The sequence below is a fragment of the Amblyomma americanum genome, chromosome 7 (assembly GCF_052857255.1).
Source record: "Amblyomma americanum isolate KBUSLIRL-KWMA chromosome 7, ASM5285725v1, whole genome shotgun sequence".
Lineage (NCBI taxonomy): Eukaryota > Metazoa > Arthropoda > Arachnida > Ixodida > Ixodidae > Amblyomma > Amblyomma americanum.
The window spans coordinates 136,279,181-136,304,981 of NC_135503.1; the positions used below are offsets into that span (position 1 = coordinate 136,279,181).

Genomic DNA, 25,801 nt, shown 5'->3' on the forward strand with positions numbered 1-25,801 from the left:
CTGTTGGTAGTAAAGTGCTCAAAGATGACAGACACACCGTCCACTCGACCTACTAATAACACTCGGGACGGCGAAGAAGGGTGCAGCATATATCGCTCTCATACTTATCATTCATACCTGCAGCGCGAAATATTGTTATTCTCTTGTGGCGGAGACGTGCAGTATTCTTTTTTAGCATTTTGACAGTTTTTTAATAAACAGTCATGTTCCAGTCACACACTTGTTCGATGTCCTCTGGAAGTGGTCTGCAGGAGGAGTGCGCAATTTAAAATGCTGCCTGCCTTGCCGCAGTGTCATTTGCCGCGGACGACAGACTATACTGGGCTGTGTAATCATCCCCCGTAGGAAACGATGGTCGGTTCGGTGCATCTGAGTATACTGCTCTGCAGCATTCTTTTCGCAGGCGGCACCAGAGGGCCGAACGATAACTCAATGCCTCAGCAAGAAAATCCTGACGCTTTCCAGGTAGGACAATGTCTGCAATTCATGTGCAAGTTTCACAGATCGCTATAAAAAATTCTGAGGACACTTAAGTATGCTAACGTGGAGGAATGCGAAAGCATGTGCTACCATGGCAGCCGTGTTGCTTCGCCGCTATCGCATTTACAGACATTGCATCTGTTTTTCTTAATTAATTAGCATAATTATTCGTCTTAATTAATCACATTTATCTCTGATTACATTCTCTTTCCACCTCAATCACACATTTTGGTTTTTGAAATTTGTCGCCATCGTTGCTTTTCCGTTCACCTGCTATATTTCCGTCCAGCCTATTCAGCCATCGCACGAGTTTCGCTTCTAATTAATTAACTCACCAAACAAATTTCAATACATTTCCACCTTTATTTTCACTCTTTTGCCTCTTTTCGCAGTAGTTGACGGCCACGCTAGTTCGACGTTTTGGCTGTAATTATTTAACTAATCATGCTATCGACACCAAATTTGTCTCACATCACGCTCACATCATCCTGTATTGATTACAATCATTCGTTTGATACTAACTCTTTCGAGAACGAGACATCAGCTACCGACACGTTTTGTGGACACACACTCGCCGACATACACAAGTAATGCGTTCACATTAAAAATTTCTGTTATGGTGCCAAGAAGCGCATGCCTTAGAAAAAGGACACCTCGATCACATTAACCAATTTAGGAATAGTAGTCACTGTCGTGTGTAAAATAGTAAAAGGCACAGATTAAAACCAATTAATTTTTCGCTTAACGCAAATAACGAAACATTGGGCTAGTTGGCGTTTTAACTTAGAACCGAAAAAGAAGGGGCAAACGTGCGAGGAGAAAAACATAGACTGCTCGAAAAGTCGCTATTGCCAACTGATCAAACAGTTGTTGAATATTTCTTACCAGGGCTTCATCCTGCAGCGGTAGTGTTTCTTGTATTTTGTTTTTTCCCTTTGTGCATACTAGTGCTATTCGGGTTCTAATTAAACCTGACCTTTGAGAGTTAGTAGAGCTCCGTTCACAAGGGTTATGAGAAAAGGCTGCGCTGTATCCAGCTAGACGTGCGGACAGAGAGGACGGGGGTGGTGGTGAAGAGAATGAGGGTGCAACAATTTATAAATGGCGAAAATATTTCGCTGTACTTTCTTTCATTGGGTTTACTGAATTGCGCTACAATCAGATGACCTGGCAAGAACGAAAGGGAGGATGCAGCATTGAGGCAGGGTAATCCGTTGTGAGGCTCAAACCGTCCGTGCACCTTTAAAGCTCATTTCTTGCGATGCAGTAGAGCAGACCATACCAGAGTAGTCGACGGTTGCCTCTCCAGCGGTTCACGATGCTTGGCGTCCTTTGCATGTACCCAGAGTCACGTTGGAGTGCCTGCGGGGTTAGCTTTGAAGTCCTCGAGTAACACCCTCCGTTCTTCCGTTGCCCTCAGTTCGAATATTCCGGTGCCTCACGCCTGCTCATTACGCCTTCCTGGAACAAATTGTTGCCAAGCAGCCCGTTGTAACACCCTCCGAGAAATGAGGCTATGTGGTCCCGATATGTCAGGTTGGATTAAAGCAAATTTCGGTGAATAGGATTACCATTTCCTTCTGCGGTAATTTCAAGCAGACACACAATTCTGGTTAAATGTCGTGGCTTCAGTCCTCAACGTCTCTAAAAATGTATTAGGCTCGAAGCACGCTTCGCTCACACACGCGCTAATGAAAAAAATCTCCAAGCGTTTATCATGCGTGCCGAAAAATTCGTGGCCACATATAAATGAGCGGGCAACTGTTTAGGAGCATACCTCAGTGTTTCTTTTCAGGCACTATTTCATGTCCATGCAGCTTCAAATAAACAGTGCCGCACTTATCATCTGATTATTTTTGTTCTGCTTGGAACATAACTCCACGAGGTTGTGCAGACTGCATGATGCTGGCCGCTGCCATTAAATAGTGCGACATCTATTCGGTTCGAAGGCACAGCAATTCCCGATCGCCGTACCTTCGTTATCTTACGCAAGCTCAAAATCGTTTTGATTCAGAAAACTTTTTTTACTGCCGCATTAAAGGAAATTTCAGGCTGCGAACTTTGGCGTTGTATTTCTTTTAAGGTTTTCAGTGAATTGAAAGAACAGCACACATCCATTCACGCATTGGCATCAACGCGACAAGCTTAACGGTGGTATTTGTTTTCACGAGGTGGTCGTGATTCTGGGGTCACACATTTTCTTTGGAGTGCTACAGTCACTGCCTTATCAATTGTATATTTGATAAGTAAAATTGGATGGGAAGAAATTCTCGCCATATGCAGCAGTTCAGAAGCGCAAGATGTCTGGCTTGGTGTGCTTAATTTTGAGCAATTATTTTGTCATATCAATTCTAGGCACGGTTTTTGAGAAATTGAAAAAACACTTGAGACACTGGCTCATATACCGGGAGTTGCAGGTAAGACGAAGTAATTTTCAAAAATGAGCTTTTTTCATTTCTCTTGAAAACAGAACAGCGTCAAACGTTCGCTCCGCTGCAGTTGACTCAAATCTCGTGTTTTGAGAGGTCTCGATGGCTGCCGTAGTGACAGGCTTCCTGCATTGTTCTCATTTTCGGAATTGTCGCACTTTCCTATCTCCGTTTGTAAGCGGGCTTTGAGCCATGACCGACAGAGATATTTCTCTATCGCTAAAAATACCTTTAGCACATACCGTTCCTCATTTTTCTGCTAATCCCTCAATTTCCTTCGAATTTCGCGTTGCGTACATCCAATTTCAGGCTGTATATTCCCTAGCACGTGAAAAAAAATTGCTGGTCGTTTAGTTCTGGCTAACCCTAGTCGAAAGCGAAACGCTACATCTCCCTGGCTACGTTTGTGGTCGAGCGACTGGCTGTTTCCATAGATAGCCATAGTGACACACACACATAGTAGTAGGCGTTTTTTTTTGGGTCGTTTAAAGTCCTTTCGAAGAAAGCAAGATGTTTAAATCTTTCTTTCTTCGAAACGACTTTAAAGGCGCTCGCACATGACAGTATATATTTAATATAGCTTCGGTGATATTTACAACTGTATTATTGCTCGTTGTATGCGGAGACATGGAACGAGATCCGGTTCCAAACGACGCGCGAACCCTGCAGATAAATTAAGAATCCAAATTGAAAAAGAATTTGGTTTTTTGGCCAAAGGAAATGGCGCAATGTGAGACAGGAGTCATTTCCATTTCTTAAAACCAACTTTCATTTTCCTTCGCTTACGGAGCGGTTCGGGCATCCATCGAGATATGTGAGACAGGCGTAATTTCTTTTCCTTAAAACCAACTTTCATTTCACTTTCTTTCTATACGGCTCGATCGGCAGGCGTCGCATCGATCACACCTAGCGTTCCGCTGAACGCATCAAAGTGCACCGGCGTTTTATGCAGAACCCACTTTCATGACCTGCGCATGCGATGCCGGCAGAAGCTTTGCAGCTTGACCGGGGGCCACGGTCAAAGTCGAGATAGTTGATGTAACAGCCGCTGGTGTCGTTGCTGCAGCTGCCGTCATGTGTCGAACCTCATTACGACCAGTTATGCTCACGGTTTGACCTCTACCTACATTCAAAGTGAAACTTGCGACCACAGTGACCTACAGCTAAATTCAATGTGAAACTTGCGGCCCCGCTGACGGCTCGAAAAGCTGGCGTAATGAAGCTTTTCACTTCAAAAATTCCGGAGTATCACTATGCCCGTGCTTGTAGCCGAGCACAGCAGATAGAAAGCTCGCCATTCTCATCAGGCAGGATTGTGCCGCTGCCCAAAAGGGTAGAATACAAGCAAGAGACCCAGACACGCCGCTAAGGTCGAAGAGCGGGCTACTGCTACGGCGTGCCAAGCACAGATCAGCGATAGACCTGAGCTCGCTTCCCAGCACGAAAAGGAGCATGAACTGAAAACGGCGGCACGTTTAATCACCAAAAGCAAACAACGCACCCCTGCGTGCTGTCTGACTAAAAAAAAATTAACAAATGATTAGCGCATGCGAAATTAAATGAAGAGCGTTAGCCAAGTTGTTTTCGCCTATACTATCGACTAATTCGGATACCAACGTGCACATCACGAAACGAAGATTCGTTTGGTACCACCCTCACCCTTCTGCGGTCACTGGATCGCCCGCCACGGCCCTCGGAAGGCCGCCCCCAATTGTGGTTTCGAAGACCAAAGATCGTCGGTACGAATTCCTCACAGAAACCAGTCTTGAATTCGACCAAGAACTTTGTACACCGAACCATGCCGGTTCGTTTCTTGCCTCTCCGAATCATCTGCTTCAGACGTATAGCCCACAATTTTGTCACTAATAGCGACTGCTAGTGACACAAGTATCGCAACCCGGCCAGATGGTACATGTATAGCGGAACGCCATATTAGCGACTAAACCGACCGCCGTGCTGGCCGGACAACCGCGCGCGAGCGTGATGGGGGGTGACCTTGCTGACCTGAGATTTCCGGCCGCCATGTTCAAATCTCGGATGGACAAGAAATGCTGGAATGCGAGTGGAAAAAGCTGGCGCCCTTAAAAGTATGTGATGGCGTAGAATCTTTAAGCCACAAAATCTGAAAGGGAGAATTTGCGCACCCGCCCCGCTGGCTCAGTGGTTAGGACGCTCGGCTACTGATCCGGAGTTCCCGGGTTCGATCCCGACCGCGGCGGCTGCGTTTCGATGGAGACCAAACGCTAAGGCGCCCGTGTGCTGTGCGATGTCAGTGCATGTTAAAGATCCCCAGGTGGCGAAATTATTCCGGAGCCCTTCACTACCGCACCTCTTTCTTCTTTCACTGCCTCCTTTATCCCTTCCCTTACGGCGCACTTCAGGTGTCCGCCAATATGTGAGACAGATACTGCGCCATTTCCTCTGCCGTAAACATTTTTTTTACTTAGCGCACTACCCAGTGGTACAGAAAAAAGGGCGAGGCTCAAAACCCTAACGCCGTACTCGGAAGGTTGGAGGTGTAGCTCAAGAATGCATTTCTGCAATAAAAAAATCACGATTGCACTTACGTCTACTTATGAATGGAAATGCGGAAGACTTTCTCTGTCGTCTCTCTCGCCCTCCTGTTTTCTTTTTTCATTATCTCTATTTTCTTTTTCTTTTTATTTGCTTCTGTTTTATTTTGATTCTCTTTAATTTTTTATTGTTTATTTTAAATCTACTTTAAATTTTTCATTCGGTATAACTGACACGTCGAACGGACACTTTTTGTACACGCTTCCTGAGAACAGGTCTTGCGCATAGTCATGGGCCAAGAAAGCCATTCGCCTTAAAAAGCTGTTGCTATACGAGCAATTCGAAACAGATGTCTCATGCCATTTTTCAGTTACTATGCCTGCTTCTCGGCGGTGGTTTGTAACGCACGCTTTTTTTGTTGCTATTATGTGGCTCCTGTAGCTCATATACATTTCCCAAAAATTCTTACCTATGTCTTCGTCGTGGCTCTCAAGGACATTGACGTTAAAACCTTAATAAGAACAGAAAGTTGGCCTAATTGGTGTGGATGCATACTTATCAGCGCCAAAAACGAGGACAAAAGGGAACGAGGAGACACAACACAAGCGCAGACTCTCAACTGAATTTTTTATTCACAGAAAGGGAGCTTTATAGGCGTAAGAAAACAAAAAACACCAAAATGAAACACAACCAATTTCACGCGGGCAAAGCAAAGTTGAAATTTCATTCCTGCGTGATATAGGAACACAACAGGAAAACGAAAGCAATCACATCAGGCCAACCCCCCGTACTGTCTGCTCGCACTGCAGAAACTGCGCAGAAAAGAAACTTCCTTATCCTGCAGGCTGACCGACCATGTTGCGGCACACGCGTCTGCTTCTTTTTTAATCAAGTAGGCTTCTATCAGCACCCGGAATACCTTTTCACTGTGCCCGAACAAGATACTTGCCCTATCAAGGTTAGGAAAGCAATCTTTGCTACCGCTGCAGTGCAATGCGTGGTTGGAGGACACAGCACCTTTTAATGATCTGCGGTGTTCCGCTAGACGCTCATTGATACATCGACCAGTCTGGCCGATGTAATTCTTACCACATGAAAGCGAAACGTCATACACAACACCTGTGTCATAATTTGTGAGCCTCGTTCTGTGGGCTATCGTGCAATGATTCCTTGCGTGGTCACCACCGTGCTCAAGCTTTTTGCGCTCAGCACTGCACACATAACCAAGCTTGTTCTTCGCGGTGAAAACAACTTTCGCCCCATACCTCTCCCCCACTTTCTTTAGGCGATGTGAAATGCCGTGGACGTAGGGGATTCCTACCACTCGTTTGTCCACGCCGTTCTCTTTCACGATGCCCGCTGCTCTACCTGTCCTGGCCAAGATCCTTTCAGTGACAGAGTCTGATGGGGAAAACCAGCTTCCTTTCCCGGTGCTGCGCCAGTTCTCGGAACTAGCGCCATGTTAACGGTGACAATTTAACGTTAGCCTTTTTCCTCGATGAAATCATCCACAGAAAACGAAATACATTGGTACGCTACACGATTTTGCGTTGCTTCGAAGAACGGACCGTGCGACGGGAAGCCGAATGTGGAAGCAAAGGGAACAGCGCAAGTAAATTTATGATATACCCTGTAAATCATTTCAGGTTTAGTACAAAATCTCAGTTCGTCTTAATTCTCCAAACCAGGGTTACCGTTTATCCTTGTGGTACAGGTGAAGAAAGAGTATTTCATAACAGCATAAGTTTCGTGCTTTGCAACACGCTCTGGAAAAATGACGCCACGCGTTTATATTTTGCCTTGGTGTGCGGAAATAACGCTGAAAAGTTTAGTATACTCCCGCATATAACGGCAGTGCAATCAGTACGTTTTCACCACAAGATATAAGGCGGTCAGGAAGTAAGCTTTAGGATATTTAATGCCATCCTCTAGTTCATTTCTTACGTGTTAGATTAGACGGACGCTATACGTATCCGAAGTGATCCCTTTCAGTGATGTATGCAGCCCTGATGTGTACTTTTTTTTCATTTTCCGCAAGAAAAACAATTACCGTCTCCTTCCACCTCTTAGCGAATGAGCTCATTTGACATGGTTTGCGACACAATTGAATGTAATATTCGTACATGAAAAGCGTTAGTAGCACGGGACGGATGGCTTTTGTTTTGTGTTTATAATAGTATCAATGTGCGCGCATTCCCCCATGCACATCAGCACCATTCAGTGGTCTCCACAGGGGTGTCAACAGGAGCCAGGAAGTCTTCGCTGACAGGCGTTAAAAAAGCTGCGATGCCAAGCTGAAGCGACGGTCATTGGTACACGCGCATTGTGCTAGACCCTTAGGATGCTGAGGGCTTCGGAAGAAACTTCCTGATTTCAGTAATCTCTTTCCCTCCCCATAAAACCTACCACCAGTTTTAACGCTCATCATCCGATCACAACGAAGGTCGCTGCAATATGGCTTTGTGATCAGTGCTATGGCCATTGGAAGAACATTTCACTGGTAATTTTTCGAGAATTTCAACATTATTTCGAAAATAATAGTAAGTGTATATTAAAAATAATAATCAAAATGGAAGTTAAAATAATTTTGCCAACACCGGCATCTGCCATCAATGCGGCGGTGTCACCTGAACTGGGCAGCGGAAATTTAGGATAGCAGGCAGCTTTAAGAAGTGAAATGAAAGAGGTGAGGGGACAGCAAGAAAGGCTCGAATATAATAGATTGTTCTTTTATGTCAAAATTTGGCTCTAATTAAACCAGCTGGAAGGAGACACACCGCGAATAGGTGAGATTAGGTCATATGCGCAGCAGTACTTCCTTATGTCCATTAGTTAGGGGAATCCCTGAAAGTGAAGATTACTTTTAGTAAGAGAGTAATTACTCATTGCCATTCACCCATGCGCAGCCGTACTGATACAATGGAAAGCTATGCAACTTCCACAGAACCTTTGCATTTAACGAAAAAATTATCCTGGTCCGGGGTTCGACCCCTGGACCAACGATTGAGCGGAGCAGCCACTCCGCCAACTGAGCTAACTAGGACGGCTAGCACATGGTACGGCGAGAGCGAATTGATCAATAACTTGAATTGCGAAAAGTGTTGGTCAGTTTTTGATCAATTTGTTCTGGCCCTATCATACGCTAGCCGTCTCGGTTAGCTCAGATCGTAGAGCGACTGCTCCGGTAGTGGTGGTCCCAGGTTCGAACCCTAGAGAAACACGAATTTTCCTTACTACGATGTTTCTGCGGAAACTTTTTTTTTGTAGCCTTATGGCTGGGCTTGGGCGGATGCCAATGAGCAATTACTCCCTTATTAAAGTAGTTACTGAGAGGCTCATTCTTAGTGGCAATACTACTGCATGAAGCAGTAAATGATGGTTTGAGCAGAACTTGTTTTCGTTTTTTTTAATTTTTCAGTGGCCTTACTGAATTCAAGTTCTCCCATTCGTTCATTTTGTAGGTGCTGGCGCTGCTGCCACAAGTTGTTGCTATCTCTGACTTTGACAATGACGGTGATTTCGAGTGCCTGACGGGAGAGCTCACTCAAATGGACATGAAAAAGAAAGAAGCTACCTACGTCCTTAAATTCAAGGGCCATCACGGCACACAAAAGTGAGTGCGACGCCTCAGTTCTATTGGCGATGGTGGTACAGACCCCCCGCCCACTTGCCTCAAGCACTATAGCTGCGCACGGTGTGCGGCGTCTTTGGCATTAGTCGCTGCCTGCTGAGATCGATAATGTCTAATGATAGAGCAGAGAGAAATCATTCTCGAAGCGACGATGCATATGTGATAAAGTGTTGTTTCGAGCTTAAGGCCATTAGTGAATCTGACCAGTTTACAGCAAAACGTGCCATTCAAATGTTCTACCCAATTGTGTGGAAGGCTGCGCGATATCTTCTGGCTTACGAAAAGCATTCGAGTCACTAAGAAGGAAGTTTGCCCTATCACCAGGCATCGCCCGCTTTATCTAGAGGCAATGTGAACGCAAGGTATTCACTTTACTTAAGCTTAGACACTGTTGCAGGATTTACCAGGCATGTTTATAATATACGAGTTACAATGGTATAATGAACTGACTTGCCAATTGTTAATAATCGATATCTGTCCTATTAACAAGCAAATCTTATTTACCGTTTGTTAAGGAGCGCCACCAAAACGCTCTGACGTTCAAAAGGCAAACTTGAGTGGCGGACGCCTGTTCAAAAATTGGGCGCGTAATTTCCTTTTGTTTTATGTTCATAATCAATACGCCTAACCAGTCAAACGCTCACGTCCCACCGCATCCGAAAGGCTTCCACGTACCAGCTCGTCGGCGCTACGTTGAGACTTCGGTCCCCCATGGTCTCTCAATTTTTGGCATAGCGACCGCATGTAATCTTGCTCTCGCCACTGATATTTATTACGTACTCCAAATTACTCATCGCACACGACTCTATATCGAGCGTTTTCACAGGATTTCTGTCACTTTTGTGTGGGATTCGGCTTTTGAATCTTTGAGGCATGATAACATTTTCCGGCCTGTAAGTGCTGGCGGCCTTCGTTTAGTGCACCTGGACATTCCGCAGATAGTTTCGTGTGTCATGTTTTTCCGTGACACTCAACACTCAATAGTGCGAGCATTCTTGGAGGTTTAGTTCATGTTTTACCAAACCTCATAGTGTATTCTAATGTTTCTGATTGACCGCCTTTGTGGGGCTTTATGTATGAGGTGTATTTGGCTATTTCTTTCGCGATTGTTCCTTTCTCTCCTAATTTCCTGTTTTTAGTGTCGAGGAAATGGCTGTACAAGGATTTAATCTGTATGCTCTTCCCTCCACCCATGTACAGTTTATGCATTTTAGATTAACGGAACATGACGTACACAAAAGAGTGCGTAAAATATTCCTCCCGGCGTGTAGCAGAGAATTTTCTATAAAATACATACTGGGACATTTCACGTTAGAAAATAGGGCATATTTCAGTTCACGGTTAATTGCCGCCTTTGTGATGCTGCAGAAATGATTGAGCGTTGTTTCATCGATTGTAAAAATGCAATGCATTTTTGCAATATCTTTTAACGAACATTGAAAAAAAAAGACTTAATTTGACGCCGAAATCTGTGCGGTACCTCACTGCATTGTCATTTGCTGCTGAAACTTTATACATGTTCCTTCTGATTTGACTACACAGCTTCTGGAAAACGCGCATGCTAGACCGACATTGTGAACCTGCTGATTCCACAGAGACCACTTCAGGAGAATGACTACTCAACCAAAAGAATTGTATGCACAGACCAAATTTCAGCCAGACTGACAACCACTCCTAGTGTTGTGTTCTTCATTACCTTGTTTCTTGTGCATCTTTGCTTAAGCACGTCGTATTATTATGTAATAGCTATGTGTTCTGTGTCGCGTTATCTGTGGCCTGTAATGCATTGTGTTGATTTACGATTGTTTTCTGTATGGTTTATGCATAGTTCATGTACATAGTCCAATTACTTAGAACATTGCTTGCCTGTAATAAATACGATATTTAAAAAGAGTGGCTATAGCATAGCGCTCTCGTGCAGCGACCAGTGAAGAAAATCTGCTCTCGCCGCCGCGAGTTCGATACGCAGTCGTGTCAATGTTTTTTTCTGCATGTGCCGAGATAACCTCAAGGTCAAGCTTTGCAAAAACTCTATGAGCCAATTAGATTTTGTGAAGTACTGCTTTCGTACTACAAAATAAATTATAGCTCAACGACTATGTAGTGAAATATTGCTCATCACAACCCATGCCGAGCGAAGTTTCTTCGCTTCGCTCTTGAAGTGTGCAGTGCCTTAGCTGTAGTTATTTCCACAACAAAGATTTTGGGTGTTTTCACTGGTTTAACTTGATTTAACTTTGCTCTTCCATCTTCGAAAAGAAAAACTAAAGAGCTCAGTTTCGGATTTCAATATATGTTGTAGCTGGCCAGGGTTATTAATTGTTACAGGAAAAAAACTACTCACCAGGAATGGTTGGTGCATAAAATCTTAGGGTGTATTTCTACTGTTTCTGCTCGGTACTATACGAGGCAGTAGCTTGAGCATTATGAAACACAGGGAGTACAGCAGCTCCTTGACCATTTTTACACGACTCATTAAGTGTGTCGATTCCAAGATCTGTGTGTTTTCTATCGTTTCAGGAGAAACGTTGCCTTCCATATTACTCCTGGTCCAACTACTAACAGCTTTGCTTACATCCCAAATAACGGTAAGTTTTTTATGTACGGTCCAAACTACTGGACTTCATCTTAAGTGAACGCCAAGCTGTCTACTCTGCATGATATGATTGTCCGTCCGAATTCTCTTTCAGTACGTATAAGTTGCGGTATATTCTTCAAGATTGTTCTCATATCTTCACTTACTTTCTGTAGGTCGCGTCCGCAAAGCTGCCGGTGGCGGCCTGTGTATTACTTTCCTTACAGAGGACATTTTCTAGATCTATCCTCCATTCTTCAGCATTCCGGTGCTATGACATCCTATCGAAGAAACACACTGTCCGTAAGGTTATTTCGACGCATTTGCTATCGTGGTAGTTTCTTAACTGACGGGTGCTCACAATATATTGGTTATAGTATTCTCTGAGTATTCACAACGATATTTAAAATGTAAAAGACCCCGATCACTATGCCTTTCATACAGACTTTGTCGTCACTGACTCAGCCTGAAAATCCTTGACGTCAAGTCCTGTCCACTACAATAATACATTGTTCAGTAGTCCTGCACTAATCGTACGAACCATAGGTAAGGACCCGGTGTAATATTGTTAAGAGATTAAAGTACTAACCGAGGCCCAGTGTAGTGTGCGTGAATACCTATCCACTCCATTCTTTTTAACAATAGAGAATGGTGAGTAGAATAACATTTCTACATAAGTCTCTTCTGTCACCGAGGCTCTTAAATATGTTTCAGAATTCTCCTAATATTAAAGTGTTATAATATGGTAAGTTTCACCTGAACTTAGGTTTAAAGTGAAAGCATGCCTGGATCGCAACATTTTAAGAAGGGTCTTCTGGCGGGCTAGTTGGTGCTTCTCGTTCATGATTAAACTGCGCGAAAAAACAGGAACAAAGACAAGAAAACACGTACACACAAAGAGCGCAAACTTTCAACTTTTATTCAAAAAACGCTTTCGACCATTCGTGTTAAATGCAGCATCCCAGATCCAGCACAACAGATAAGTTTAACAGTTTAGTAGAGCCAATCTGCAGAACCAGTCTAAAAAACCCCAATTGTATGCGTGCCTAAACATCCTTGATATCTAGATAAAAGCAGAGAGGAAGATAAAAGCCTGACGGTGAAACCAAAACTTTTGAAGTCTTCAATACTCCCCACTTCATTTATAGTGCTCAATTCTTGAAACGGCTTCAGATGCATTAATTCCTTATCAATTCGACCCTGTTTGCTAACAATGGCTTCTAGCTTCGGGCTCTTCTCGGCCACGTTTGAGCTTGCAAGCCCGCTCATGTACGCGAACGTTTAAGGCATGCCCTCCCTTATTTGTAGACATTCCCTCTCTTATAGGCATGCCCATAAGCAACGCCTATGTTATCAATAGTTTCCTAGTGCGCTTTTGGACAGTATCAATGTTCAAAACAGCTAAGGCTATCGCTGTTTGGACAGTACTCAGAGATGCAAACCCAGTCTCGGGATATATATCCCTCATGTAAATATGCGTTCAAGGGCACGTTCGTATTCTGAATTTTCAGTCGTGGGCACCGTGAATACAGGCCCGCATTCGTTACCCCCTCGTACAAAAGCAAGAGCTCACGAACGACGTCTTAGCTTTTTGCAGGTCTCGGGGCATTGAAGACTTCGCGGCGGAGAGTAGGGCCTGTTGTCGTGTAACGGCACCAAAACTTCTAACCGCATGGGCAGACGTTGCGGGGGGGTTCAGTATCCACAGAATATGAACTGAAGAAGATTGCGCCAAACAGCACGACGCCTCGTTTGACACCCGAGGCGTTATCTTTGACATTTGACGCATAATGCACCGTTAACTTGTTCGTAATAGATTTCCTTAGTGTTCCTTTGTCTCGGAACGTTTCTTGTCTTTCGTTTTACCTTCAGTGCCGCAAAACATTGCCTAAATAGAATGGACGAAACTCGTGCACTCAGTTGCAGACAAGTACAACGGAGCATATGGTACCCGCTACAGCCTAAAGTGAAGTACGCAAGCCCGTTTCGCGGAATCTGCAGCTGAGAGGGAATGCAGAAAGCACGCGGCCCCAGCTGCCGCTTACACTGTCTGTAAAGAAGTCATTGATTATCTGTACTAAGCATACTTTCATATTGCGCTAGCGTTCATATGTCGCATTTAGCTTACCGAATTAAATCTGGTACTAATTTTTTGTGGCAACAAAGAAAACGTGCGAAAAATATCTGCTAACGACAAACTAATAAAACTTTCTAGGTGGCCGAAAGCAAATCGTACTGGTTGGGATATAACAAAATCTAAATAGGCAATTTTCAAATTCCTAAGCAAGCGGGATCATAGTGCAATGAACATCAGATAAGAAGGAAGCCTGCTGGAAGATGCCACTGAGCAAGCATTTCTTCCGGTGTGCTTTACAAGTGGTCTCTCATGGGACACACATGTTCAGTAGCCTTAAGTGAAACACGTCACCGCTCACAACATGTCTCCACTGAATTCAAAGCTTAATTCTATCATCGTTTAAGCAAATATGAAATTATTCGGTGTTCTATTCTAGAATTAGTGACATTATTTTAGTTTGAGGAGCAACAACTGGTTTCAATAAAAAATCATTACTCTCCACAAGAAAGAATTACGAACACGCAAAATTACTAGGAGGTTAAATGAGGACAAAGAACTCATCCGCACTTTATCAAGTACAGTATACTGCTACACGACAAAATCTGCTAGATTAATTTGCAACAACAGATCAGGATCCACGAGAATCGTTTTCACGACGCGTCCACTGACAGCAGAAGGCTGTACACTTCCAGATGTCATTAAATAACGATACCAGTCGTCAGAGTAAATTGTGGCCTCTAAACACTATGCTTCAAGGTTACGAAAGCGCTCAACAGGAGAGAAATTCACATGAATTATTCTAAACTCTTCTCCGTCTACAAGAAATGCTGAAAGTTCTTTTGCTTAGCGATATTTCCTATCCGTCTCAAAAACATTTCCTCCCTCGGAGCATGTTGTAGCACATTTTTTTCATGAGCAGGGATATTATTTTCGCATGAGCGCAATTTTGGAACCTGAAATGCCTTCTTTATGCATTAGCCTGATTGGGCTTATTTGCCCATATGAATTTTTTCCCGGTTTGCTGGAAGAAAAAAAAATGGCTGTCGTTTGTTCTGGTTAAGCCCGGACGCGATACCTACATCTGGCCGAGTAGAACTCGCTCAGTCCAAGTGCTAAGAGTCTTTCGCCGCTCCGTTTCGCTGGGCGTTCCTTCATCATCTTCGTCCCACTTGGCAAGGCGCATGCGCACAGCTGTTGCAGCTGTTGCGTGCCGCGCCGCCGGCAGCAGCAGCTGCTCCGCACCACGTGACCAACGGCGCCGCCACGGAGCTCAAGTGGTGCCACGCTGAAGGGCCGAAGGGGTAGCGTGGCGTAGCTATCGCTACAAAAAATTCACACTTTGATGTAGTATTTTAAGCAAAAAAATAATTCTGCGGTATACTTATTTACGCATCTGTTCTACAATCGTCCGCATGCCTGTCTACAGCGCTCATGGCGCGCTATATTGAGCCTTTGTGACCGTCGCCGCTGCCTATCGGGCAGGATAATAGTTTTTAAAGACACAAGGAGTTAAACACGATCCATTTAAACACGCAGGCACGATAAGGTCGAGCCTAGGACACTAGTTAAATGACGCCATTGTACTCCCCGGTGCGCCGTTCTTACGCTCTGTGGAGATGACTTGTGAGGACGTTTTTGCAGGCTTGTTGGTGTTCTAGTCAAATTGGTTTCAAGCTCAGAAAAACAGCACAGCAAGGAACTAAGCTGACAGTACGAAGCTCTCTGTCCTATCAACTTCTTTCCCGCTTTTGCTGCTCTGCATTTAAAGCCAAATCCATCTGTAAATAGGGCTGTGGACGAGTATACGGTGAAATTTTTTGATAAGTTATTTCATCCTGTTGAGATTGCATCTTTATATTTTTCTTTATACAATGGTTATATTTATGTGTTATTTTCCTTTCGATTTGATGACGCCGTGAAAAATATTGTTGTGTACCGGCTTGCCACACTGTTGTATTTTAAAAGCTTTAGCTCTTACTCATCACGTTTCGAGATTTTGTGGAGTCTGTACCACCCTTGACCACAGCGCCATCTATGGCAGCAACTACTCATCACGTTTCAAGATTTTGTGAGGTCACCTACCACCCTGACATCAAAGCGCCATCAGTGGCTGCAACTAGAAAACAGCGCATCTCGCATTTGTAGCCCCATCTACAATAGCACTGTAGAAACAACCACTTGCCGCGTGCCTATGATGACGTCAAGGTTCAATATTGTGGACAGAGGTCGAACTATGTCAGTATGACGTCAGGGGACGAAATGGCGGCATAGTTTCGGGTTCTCGAATCCAAGATGACAGCCATTAAAATTGGTTGTGCCCTCTCATTCCTTCCCCCCTCACTAAAAATATCCTAAAACGGGTAGGAAAACTGTTACGTTACGGGACCACTAAAAATATATTCATTCGTTCAGCTATATACACTACGACAACAACGGGCACTCGTATGGGGACAGTTGTATACCGAATTTGGTAGGCAAATAAAACCCTATGAGTTGTGGTATAGAAATAAAACAACAGTTAAATAATAGGTAAAGAATGTATACATGCAATTATTAAATGAAGCGTTACCATATCGAACCGCAAGCCGAATTCTAGGCCCACCTTCACTCCCCAAACAAAATAATTTGGACGTATGTTGAGGGGGTGCAACTCGACAATGGGTAAAAGTGCATCGTAATTTCTCTGATTAATGGCGCTAGGCGGCGATCGTTCCACTAGGCGGCGTGCGTGCACGCGTAGCCGAGCACGGTTGCAAACCAACCCTTTTTCTAATGGGTATTACATTGCCTTCCTCGAGACGAGCGGCGCGTTCTTCTTAGCTTTCTTCATCTAATAAACCAAACAGCTAACACTCGTTACTTCAACGTCTTCCATACGGTGGCGGCCTTTTTTCATGCGTATCAGTGTCAGTCATCAGGGGCGTGAGGCCCCATCAGGTTCTATAAAACCTTAGGGCCAAGGCCGCTATGTGGACAATCCTAAACAAATTAACAAAAAGAAATAGAGATGAAATACACCGCATCAGGACTTTAAAACCTACACGTTAATAACGCGCCCGAGTTTGCAACAATTACAGTTGACCTAAGAAAATAGAAGATAAACATACCGCCAGTTAACATACTCCTTGAATTTAATCATTGGCAAGAGTGCTGTGTGCACCCGAATATGCTTAAGTTGGGTAACATTGTGCTAGCGTAACAAGACGAAGGCCGTTCAACTACCTCATGTTACATGCAAGTATCCGCCTAAATTGTGATAGTCAATAGAGTGTAAAAAATACTTTACACGCATATTAAATAATTCATATGCAGCATTTTATGCCTCAATAAGTATGGTATTCGGTTCCACACGACCACATCTGCTGCACTAATCGCATAGACCCAAGTATACAAAGCCCTACAGAACATTTAATTTCCGTCGTGGTTTTCTTAGACGCAAGAAAGGCATTCACTTATGTCGACCACAACATAGTACGGAATAAGCTCCATGACTATTAACCCAGAGGTAAAATTAATTTGCTCCATAAAGCTGTCTTTCCGGTCGACAGCAATTGGTAGGAATGAATGTCGTCGTGTGCTCAACTTAGTCAGTAGTCTAGGGGGTTATCAAACAAAATGCTAAATATCGAAACATTTCAGTTTGCCCACGTTAGCAATTACATTCTTTTTCTTTCACATTTCGAAAGAGCAGGATCACGTGGCTTATGGCGCGCTCCTTGGTATTATTTCTGCAAGCTGACAACTACTGGCTACCGTAATACCTGACACCAAGATGTTTATAGAATATGTAGGCAGAGATCTTGTCTTTCATCCGCTTTCCCCTTTCGGAGCCGCCCTAAAATATGACATAAACGATCAAATTATCTCGATGGCTGTCGTTTACCAAAGTTAAAAATTCACGATTCTGCGTGGTGATGTCCCTGTTAATGAATTCCATCATCTTCAGTACATCAGCACTATCATTGCTTTTGAAGCGAAAGGCCACCATGCTTTGCACCTATTCACGGAAGTCATGCAATTCAACTTCACTTGAAGATACAGTTGCACCCCATTATTACCACCCTGTTAACAGGCGCATCAAATTATGGGCAAAACTACTGAGACAATTCTTTTGCAATGAAATATCATCGCCTTAACGTAGAACATCGATGTAAGGACAGTAAAAAACGTAAGAACGAAAAGATCCAATTGTGGCTTTGTGCTTCGTACGGAAACCGGTTAGATCAGGCACCGGCTTCACTTCCATGTATTTCGCTGTTTTCTCTTTGAGCGCTAGACAAAAGCGGACTGCAGTGCGGAAGCTCGAATGCCTTAATGAGGAATAATATCGATGCGTACATCCATGCTGTACGCTCCATGGCGGTCTGTAGACGCGGCTTTCCCTTTGCCAGACTGCGTGAATAGCAGTGAAGAAAGCGCACTCAGGAGCTTCTGCTACATTTAAAGCTGCAAAGAGCAGGTGACTGTCCACTACATACAGAAATATACACAAGAAGGACACTTTGCACTTGGCATGTGTTCGCAATGTGGTCCTTACGGCAACTTGAGCGCAATGCGACGAGACTGGCATGCGATGGCTTTGATGCGATTTGTGTTTGTGTGTTCAAGTCACGCTCCATGAATTTTTATTATTTTTGTTTTCTTGAAACTTCTCCCCGCAAATATTTGCACAGTTTTAAATGAAGTAGCTCCTTACTCGACTGGGCAAAGGTATATACCATTGGTTTCTCATATGCGCACAGCTGCTGTTCTAGACACGTAATTACATCCCACATGGACTTTGAAGCTTTCTAAATTGCACTAATTTTTTTTAATAGAATGTTGAGAACAATAAAGCGAGATGTCCGATTTCCGCTTCTCTTCTCACCAGTAAATTCCAAAGTAGGCCTTATTCCCAATGTTTTTTTAATGAAAATTTTTCCTTATTACTCGTTGCTGAGGGCTACGCCCTTTACTGAAAATTTTGCTGTGGAAGAAATTACAACCACGAGGACAATAGGAGATTACTTACCGCAGTGGCAGAATGGCGGGAGGATATACAGTTATAAGTATGCTGGAGTTTGACTCTACAAAGAATAATTAGGCCCAGGCAGTGAGGCGAATAAAGAGTAAACCATTGTTTGTCTGCTACTGCGGGCCTCCGCTTGCATCTATTCCGCAGCAAAGCCCTTGCTCTAAATACCGTCTACGCCGTTAGCAAGACACCACCGAATTATTCCTCAAATCGCTGCATTTTTGTTGTGCCGAAACATTGGTCTGCGCTCTAAAGTTGTCCTGTTTAAAAAAAATGCTCAGTGATTCTGGCATTTTCTTTCCGCACAATGTTTTCTATGCTGACAGGTACTTACCGTGTTTTAAATGTGACACAGTCCGATAAATAGCGGCCTTTATGTTAATGATAGATTATTGCAGCACTAGCTCAAGTTTTTTCCACATTAGCAATGTATATAAAATACATTTTTGCTTCGGCTACTCGTGCTACGTCTGGTGGTGCCGGATATGCAACAATGCCTTAGTTGCTCGAAGTAGTGCAGTGAAAAGGCCTGGGGCAGAGATGTTTAATAGCGATATGCAGCCGTCGATTTAAAGCGACATACCCAATCCGCGTCATAGGATGGACTCTGCCACAGGGAGACTGAATCGGCAGTGACCATGCATGCCCTGGCAGGAACGCCGACAGAAATCCTCATCCGCGACCGGTTTCAGAAGTTGGGCAAGGCCTCCGCCCGCACATTTTTGCTTGACAATGGCCAGCAATGCCGGCACAGTTAAGTGTGATGCGTAGTATCTTGATGTGTGCCCAACGATGATGATGATGATTATGAATATTTTTGGCGCAACCGCATTTGTGGCCGAAGAGCCCCACGGCACAAGATGTTCTCGTCTAATCTAGGTGGAGTCAAAAACCCATTTCACAAGCCTTTAATCCTACATAAGCCGAGCCCAAGAGCAGAAGAAAGCTTGCACTCGTTATCAGCGCGTGTACCTGCATTGAGGATGGAACCTCGCACCTCCTGTATGCGAGCCAGATGCTCAAACCACTACGCCTCTACGGACCGTGTGCATGACAGTCAACGACATCCAGGGCTGAATACCAATCAGTGCATGCACTGCGCATGTATGCATATTGCTTCGTCCGCATAGGTGCCCGCTGCGGCGTCAATTTAGGTCGTTTTTTTTTTCTTAGTTGTATGGCAGGTGATTGCGGAACCATGATTTTTATGGGTGCCTCCAAGGCGAGAAATATTTCTTGATCGCCTCTGGCACTGGCCTCTAAACTCTTTCAACCGCATTCCGAATTTTTATGTGCGAGAAGCGCTACTCCTAGATCTGAAGACGCCGTCAGTAATGTAAACAAACGCCTTTTATTTACTAGCGATGTCTGAGATCGCCCAGAAACCAAGCAAACGCGTCGTGGCTGATCCGGACGTCACTGCACCGCATTCTTAGAATTCCGACTAAGTCCGCCTCTTTAGGGTGGATGAACGGAGAGCTGAGCTGCGGAGTTAGTTGCTTGGAACGTTTATTGGTACCCGCGAATTCAATTCAGACCAACCACTGAGCCGGAATTCACAGTAAAAAGCGAGAAAAACCACTCCCGATTGACTAGCGCCATTTCCCGTTAATTTAAAGGATTGTTAGCAACGTTACACGCATGTCATCTTGTGTTCATTATCTTCTTATCTTCTTGCAGATCCCAGCTACACCCAGGTTATAGCCTTCCCTTACACCAATCAGAAGAACTGTGTCATCGCTCAAGGCGTTTACTACCAAGATAGTAAGCAGAAAATGTTTTGTTCCGCACTTCGCTTTCGAAGTTCTGTGCCACCGATCTTTTATTCAAGAATATTACAAGAGGAAGAAAGCTTTTCTAAAATACTCTTGAAATACTACATACACTTCTGCCACAGTTATAGAAAACACTGTTTCAGCCTTGAATATCGCAACAGCTAATGCTTCCAGCCGCAGATTAATTGATGAATATCTCTTATCGTGAGACTCCATAACAGCCACGTCTTCTGTGTAGTGATACCTGTCCCAGGTGTGTTTAGTTTCTTTTAAGCTGGCAAGGTTAGTAAATATGCTTGCGCCTGAGTCATCTGTCAATTTTGTCAAAAGGAAAGTTAACTGAACCTCACTACAAAGTCCTTAAAAAACATTTGTCAACAAAATCTAGAAAACATTGGTGGAAAAAAACTTCTTCCACTACATAAAAATTATTTCAGTTTTTCAACAACGCCTGTGCAGTAGCATCATTCTAAAGTTCTTTTAGAGTTCTACGACTGTATTAAGGTCACACAGCCGACGTATGAATTAGCAATCGAGAAGATGCCTTAAAAATTCTAGGGGACACTTACGCTCTGCATAATGGGCAGGACGCTGTACCTTTAATAAGCTAATTCCCGAATATGCGGAATTGGTCATTCTGAACTTTAGAGTCATAATAAACATAAGTTGAGAAATACTGACCCGAACAAATAATTTAAATTCAACCAGAGGTTTTCAGACTACCCCCCTTCGTTCTTCAGTGGTGGCTGAAATGCGAGCCACCAGCAACAGGGAGCGGTATTCGATTTCTCTTTGTTAACGCGCGACGAAGTCCAATAACATACGAGATAGGGGAGGGGGGAGGCGGGGGGGGGGCATCCCGAGAGTTCTATTCATCATCGCCTGTATGAGCCAGGTGTGCCATGTCTTAACTAGACGCCTCTTGAACGGATTACGCCCAAAGGCCAACACACGCATTTCTTCGAAAACAGTTCTGTGGTCTGCGCGCTCGCACTACTCGGCGAGGGAGTCGGCTTCCAAATTCGTTGACCTGACAATATTGGTGTGTTGCCTGATTCCCGGATCCAGGTTTTTTTTTTATTCCGCCAATGTATGAGGGTGGTCGGGGGAGTTCCCGGCTTCAAACCCAACCGCGGCGGCTGCGTTTCGCTGGAGGCGAAAGGTTAAGGCGCCCGTGTTCTGTACGATGTCGGTGCACGTTAAAGATCCCCAGGTGGTCGAAATTATTCCGGAGCCCTCCTATACGGCGCCTCTTTCTTCCTTTTTTCTTTCACTCCCTCCTTTATCCATTCCCTTACAGCGCGGTTCACGTGTCGCCGATATGTGAGGCTGATTCTGGGCCATTTCATTTCCCCGAAAAAATTTTACAATTCGAAAGGAAACCCCTCGCCGACCACCACACGCGCGCCGACTGCATAGTCGCCTACTAAAAGGTGAGCGCCTTGGAGCCTAACCTTTCAAGAGGCGGCACATCGAGTCATGTCCTATCCGGCTAAGAAAGGCGACAGTGAATAGGCCTCCAGGAACGCTCCCCTCCGCGTACGTTATTCGGCTTAGCGATGTGTTAACAAAGGGAAAGAAAAAGCCGCTCCCTGCTGCTGCTGGCTCGCATTTCAACCACCGCTGAAGAAGGGACCGAGTTGGCTTGCAACGTCTGCTTGAAATTAAGTTATTTATTGAGTCAGCATTTCTCAACTTTTGTTTCAAAACCCAACCAGTTGGACTTCCGTCAGAGATGTTCTCGTTTAGATTGCATTCATACCAGTAGTCATCTGCGAAATTCACGCCACTCTAGGCTCAGTGGAGCAGCGGTTATGCTATCTGCCACAGCCTTGCCATGGCAGGTGGTGACAGCGCTAGGACTTGTGCGGCCTAGGTTGCTCTTCCTGACCAACTTCTCGTGATCAGTAATATTTTAACTGCCATCTGCCACGGTGGTCAGTTTGCCCACAATCCGGTGGAAAGGTGGTTTTGACGCCGTATGGTCAGGTTAACTCGATGGCCCACGTAGATTCCTTCTCAAGGGATTTTTCCCTCACAGCGCCGGCAACGCTTACTACGACGATGCCGGAATTCCTGAAGAACGGGAGCCTTAAGGCTGTCGTGTTAAATGTAGCCTTTTAGAAAGATGGCAGATGATGGATCCCCTCCAAAAGAGGGCAACAACAGCAACAACTTAGTCTACAGTGTTGGGCCGCACTTGATGCCCTTGTATACAAAATGTTATTGAAGAAGGCACAGAATGTTATTTTATGCGGATTCCAAGTGTTGCCATAATTTTAAGTCATTATTCGTCATTTAGAAAACATGCCTCCCTTGAATAGTTGTAGGATTGCGAAAAGTCTGCTCAAGACTCTCACTGCGGTAAAATGAAATCATTGTAAGAGAGAACCACTTATTTTATCCACTTATTAGCGCCCCACCCATCGACACTGCCAGGGGATCCAACCTCTGTTTGTGCGTCCTCCGCTGTTTACCTACCCTCATCTCTTTACGTAACCCTACGTCGGCTACTTCCACAATAACCACCCTCTGGGTGTTCTCTGCAGCGACTGCCATCTAGTTGTGCATGCCTGCACTCTCATAGTACTCCACAAAAACTCTCCTCCTCTTTATCCCGCTTGGTTGCCATCCTGCGGCTACGCCGGCTGCTACGACTACGAAAATGCTAAATCCATCGAACACGCGTTTAACGGCTCTCGCTGTGAATGAGAGTCAAATTCCAGGCCAGGCCGGTTAATTGCAGAGAGCCAATCGGAGGCCTATTATGACGTCATGTGAGTAAACAAATCGCGCACCCCGTGTTTCATTACGAGTGCGAATACTGGTTTCCAATCAAGTTTCTACGTTTTTAACTGTACAGCGCTGAGGCTGCCGTTCAGCGAAGCAGCCGGCAGCGCGGTGCGAAAGAATGCGGATTGATAGAAATGGCAAATACGCCAGATTTGTGACGGTTGATTTGAAAAGTGAATAAAACAGCACAATTTGTGAGCTTTACGCGGGAAAGTAGCTCAAGCGTATTATGAAATCTAAAATCTAAATTCAAATAATTCAACTGAAAATAAATTTAGGGCGAGAAAGAAATCCATCCCGTGGGCCTTTGATCCCAACTAAGACACGCTACGCCTACGTCATCAAGGCGCATTCGATCGACTTGCTTACGGGGAAGCCTTTTGTGTCTTCTCCGACGGTCTTCATGTCTGCGAAGTGGTAGACACAGAGTACCATAGGCCGCTGAAGGAAGCCATTACCGTTATCGCGTCGTGCCATTAAGGCGAAGCTTGTGTCCGCGGATTTTTTTTTCGCTAGAAAGAAATGGGTACGAAGCAATAGGGAACCTAAGGCGCTCATGGAACTGAAAGACAACCTTCAAACGGTGCAGGAAACGTGTAGCGAAGCAAATATGATTCGACTATGCTCCATGAAAATTTTCTGATCTTAGAAGGCATGTGAGCCCCCGAGCACCACAGTCTACTACCGGCTGAATGTACACCAACCATTCCTATTGGCATTTTACTTTGCTTCTGTTCAGATTTCCAGAGTTTAGAGCACAAAGTTTATGCTGCCAGTCGTTAACATACTTTTAATGTTTTCGGGATGGCGAGCGCTGCAGCTGTATGTTTGCATGCGCTTTTTTGTGTGCTTTTTAGGAACGAAGTTACACAAGCCAAGTGAGATAAGGCTCAATAAAGTGCTGGTGTTGGATTGTTGGTTAATCATTCTTGACCCAAGTCATGCATAAAACAAATGAGACAAAGACGAGAAACGCCACTGCTCTTGTCTGTGCCTTTTCTAATCTTCATCGTCGTTTGCTGCGCGCTTTGTGACAAAAGATAGGATTCCGCAGGAGCTTCGCCTAAACCGGCGGCGTTTCTTGAGATTGATCACGAAAAGATTACTGGTACTCTCAAAGTGCACGCTTAAGAATGCTGCGGCTGGTACGAAAGAACTTGTAGGTAAGCCAGAGACACAAGAAGTAGGCAAAGAAAATTATTTTCCTGAAGCTCCAATCTCTGGATATCCTCCTCATGAGGAATACTGGGGCAACATGGAAAGTGTAAGAGTTCTTGTCGTACAATTTTTAATACTACGAAGAAAAAAGAGTACTACGGGACTGACGTCCTTAGTAACCACAGCATATGATTTCGGGATGGGAGGTCTACAGTGTAACCCCTAGTTACGTGAAATCCACAAGGTGTGGCCAAACTGTAGTACTTAAGAGTGTCTCCCGCTAGAGATGTTTCACACGCCTGCTGCAGAATAACTGAGGCTGGATTTTGCACTCGCTTTATTCTTTGTTGAGGGCATTCAGGTTGCTTAAATTAAATATCGGAAAAAACGCGGCCAACTACGTTGCATCATAGAATATATAAGTGCTAAATGTCGGCTTTAATTATCCTGTATAAAATTACATGATATTTTGCCGTGTATAAAAATATGTAACAAAATATCCACATTAACGGGTATTTCAATGAACGTAGATTTGCCACATTTTGAAAAATAACTTAAAACTTATTACCACAGCAGGCGCCATCATTTCCTGGCTCGTAAGAGCTAAAATGTGACTGCTGCTAACAAGATTCTTTATTTTATTGACCGCACTACAATTCGCGTCTTTAACCCACTTTAAGGCTTTTTATTGCATAGAAACCTGTTTGCTACTCTTTTAAATACATATTTTCATTTGCGCTGATCCGTAAACTATCTATAAGCCGCATTCAAAGCCCTAATAGAACCCTTTAATCCTTAAGAACGCTAAAGTGTAGGGCCTGGGAAAATAAGCTGATTTTTTTTCAGCTGCCACACAGCACGTGTTCATAGCAACAAATGTAACCGCTAATTAGAGCTTGCGCCAAATCCTCAATTCAGGGTGGACCTTTATATCACGTTAACGTCATTTTCAGAATGCGTGCTGTTTGTTTCAAAACAAACTGTGGACGACGTTCCCAAGGAATGCGTCGATCATTTCGCATCAATCTGCGGCGTCGCGGTTCCAATGTACGGCGAGGACTTCTGCGACATGGAAGAGATTCGTGAATAAAGCATTATTGCTCGAAGTGTCCAAGAAGCATGGGGGATATGAAGCTTATGTATTTGTCGATGTTCCTATTATCTACCCCTGTGTGTTGAGAGTTCAAAATGTCACTTTATTATCACAAAATACTTGATTTTTATTCAAGCTGCACACTAAACACAAATCAACCCAGGTGGGTGTTTTTGGCTTGTCCTCTAGCGTCCTCCCAAATCGAGGTTCGATATACACCGTTAGACTTGGGGTAGATTTCAGCATCAAAAAATACGGACTT

General features: G+C 44.3%; 1 protein-coding gene across 1 annotated transcript; it reads left to right on the plus strand.

The window, feature by feature from the left end:
* Positions 1-307: 307 nt before the first annotated feature.
* LOC144097479 (uncharacterized) lies at positions 308-25,559 on the plus strand. Its single transcript, XM_077630198.1, has 5 exons — positions 308-465; positions 8,885-9,036; positions 11,575-11,642; positions 20,401-20,484; positions 25,400-25,559. Exons 1-5 carry the CDS (start codon positions 352-354, stop codon positions 25,534-25,536), a joined length of 555 nt encoding a protein of 184 aa, XP_077486324.1. The 5' UTR covers positions 308-351; the 3' UTR covers positions 25,537-25,559.
* Positions 25,560-25,801: the final 242 nt, after the last annotated feature.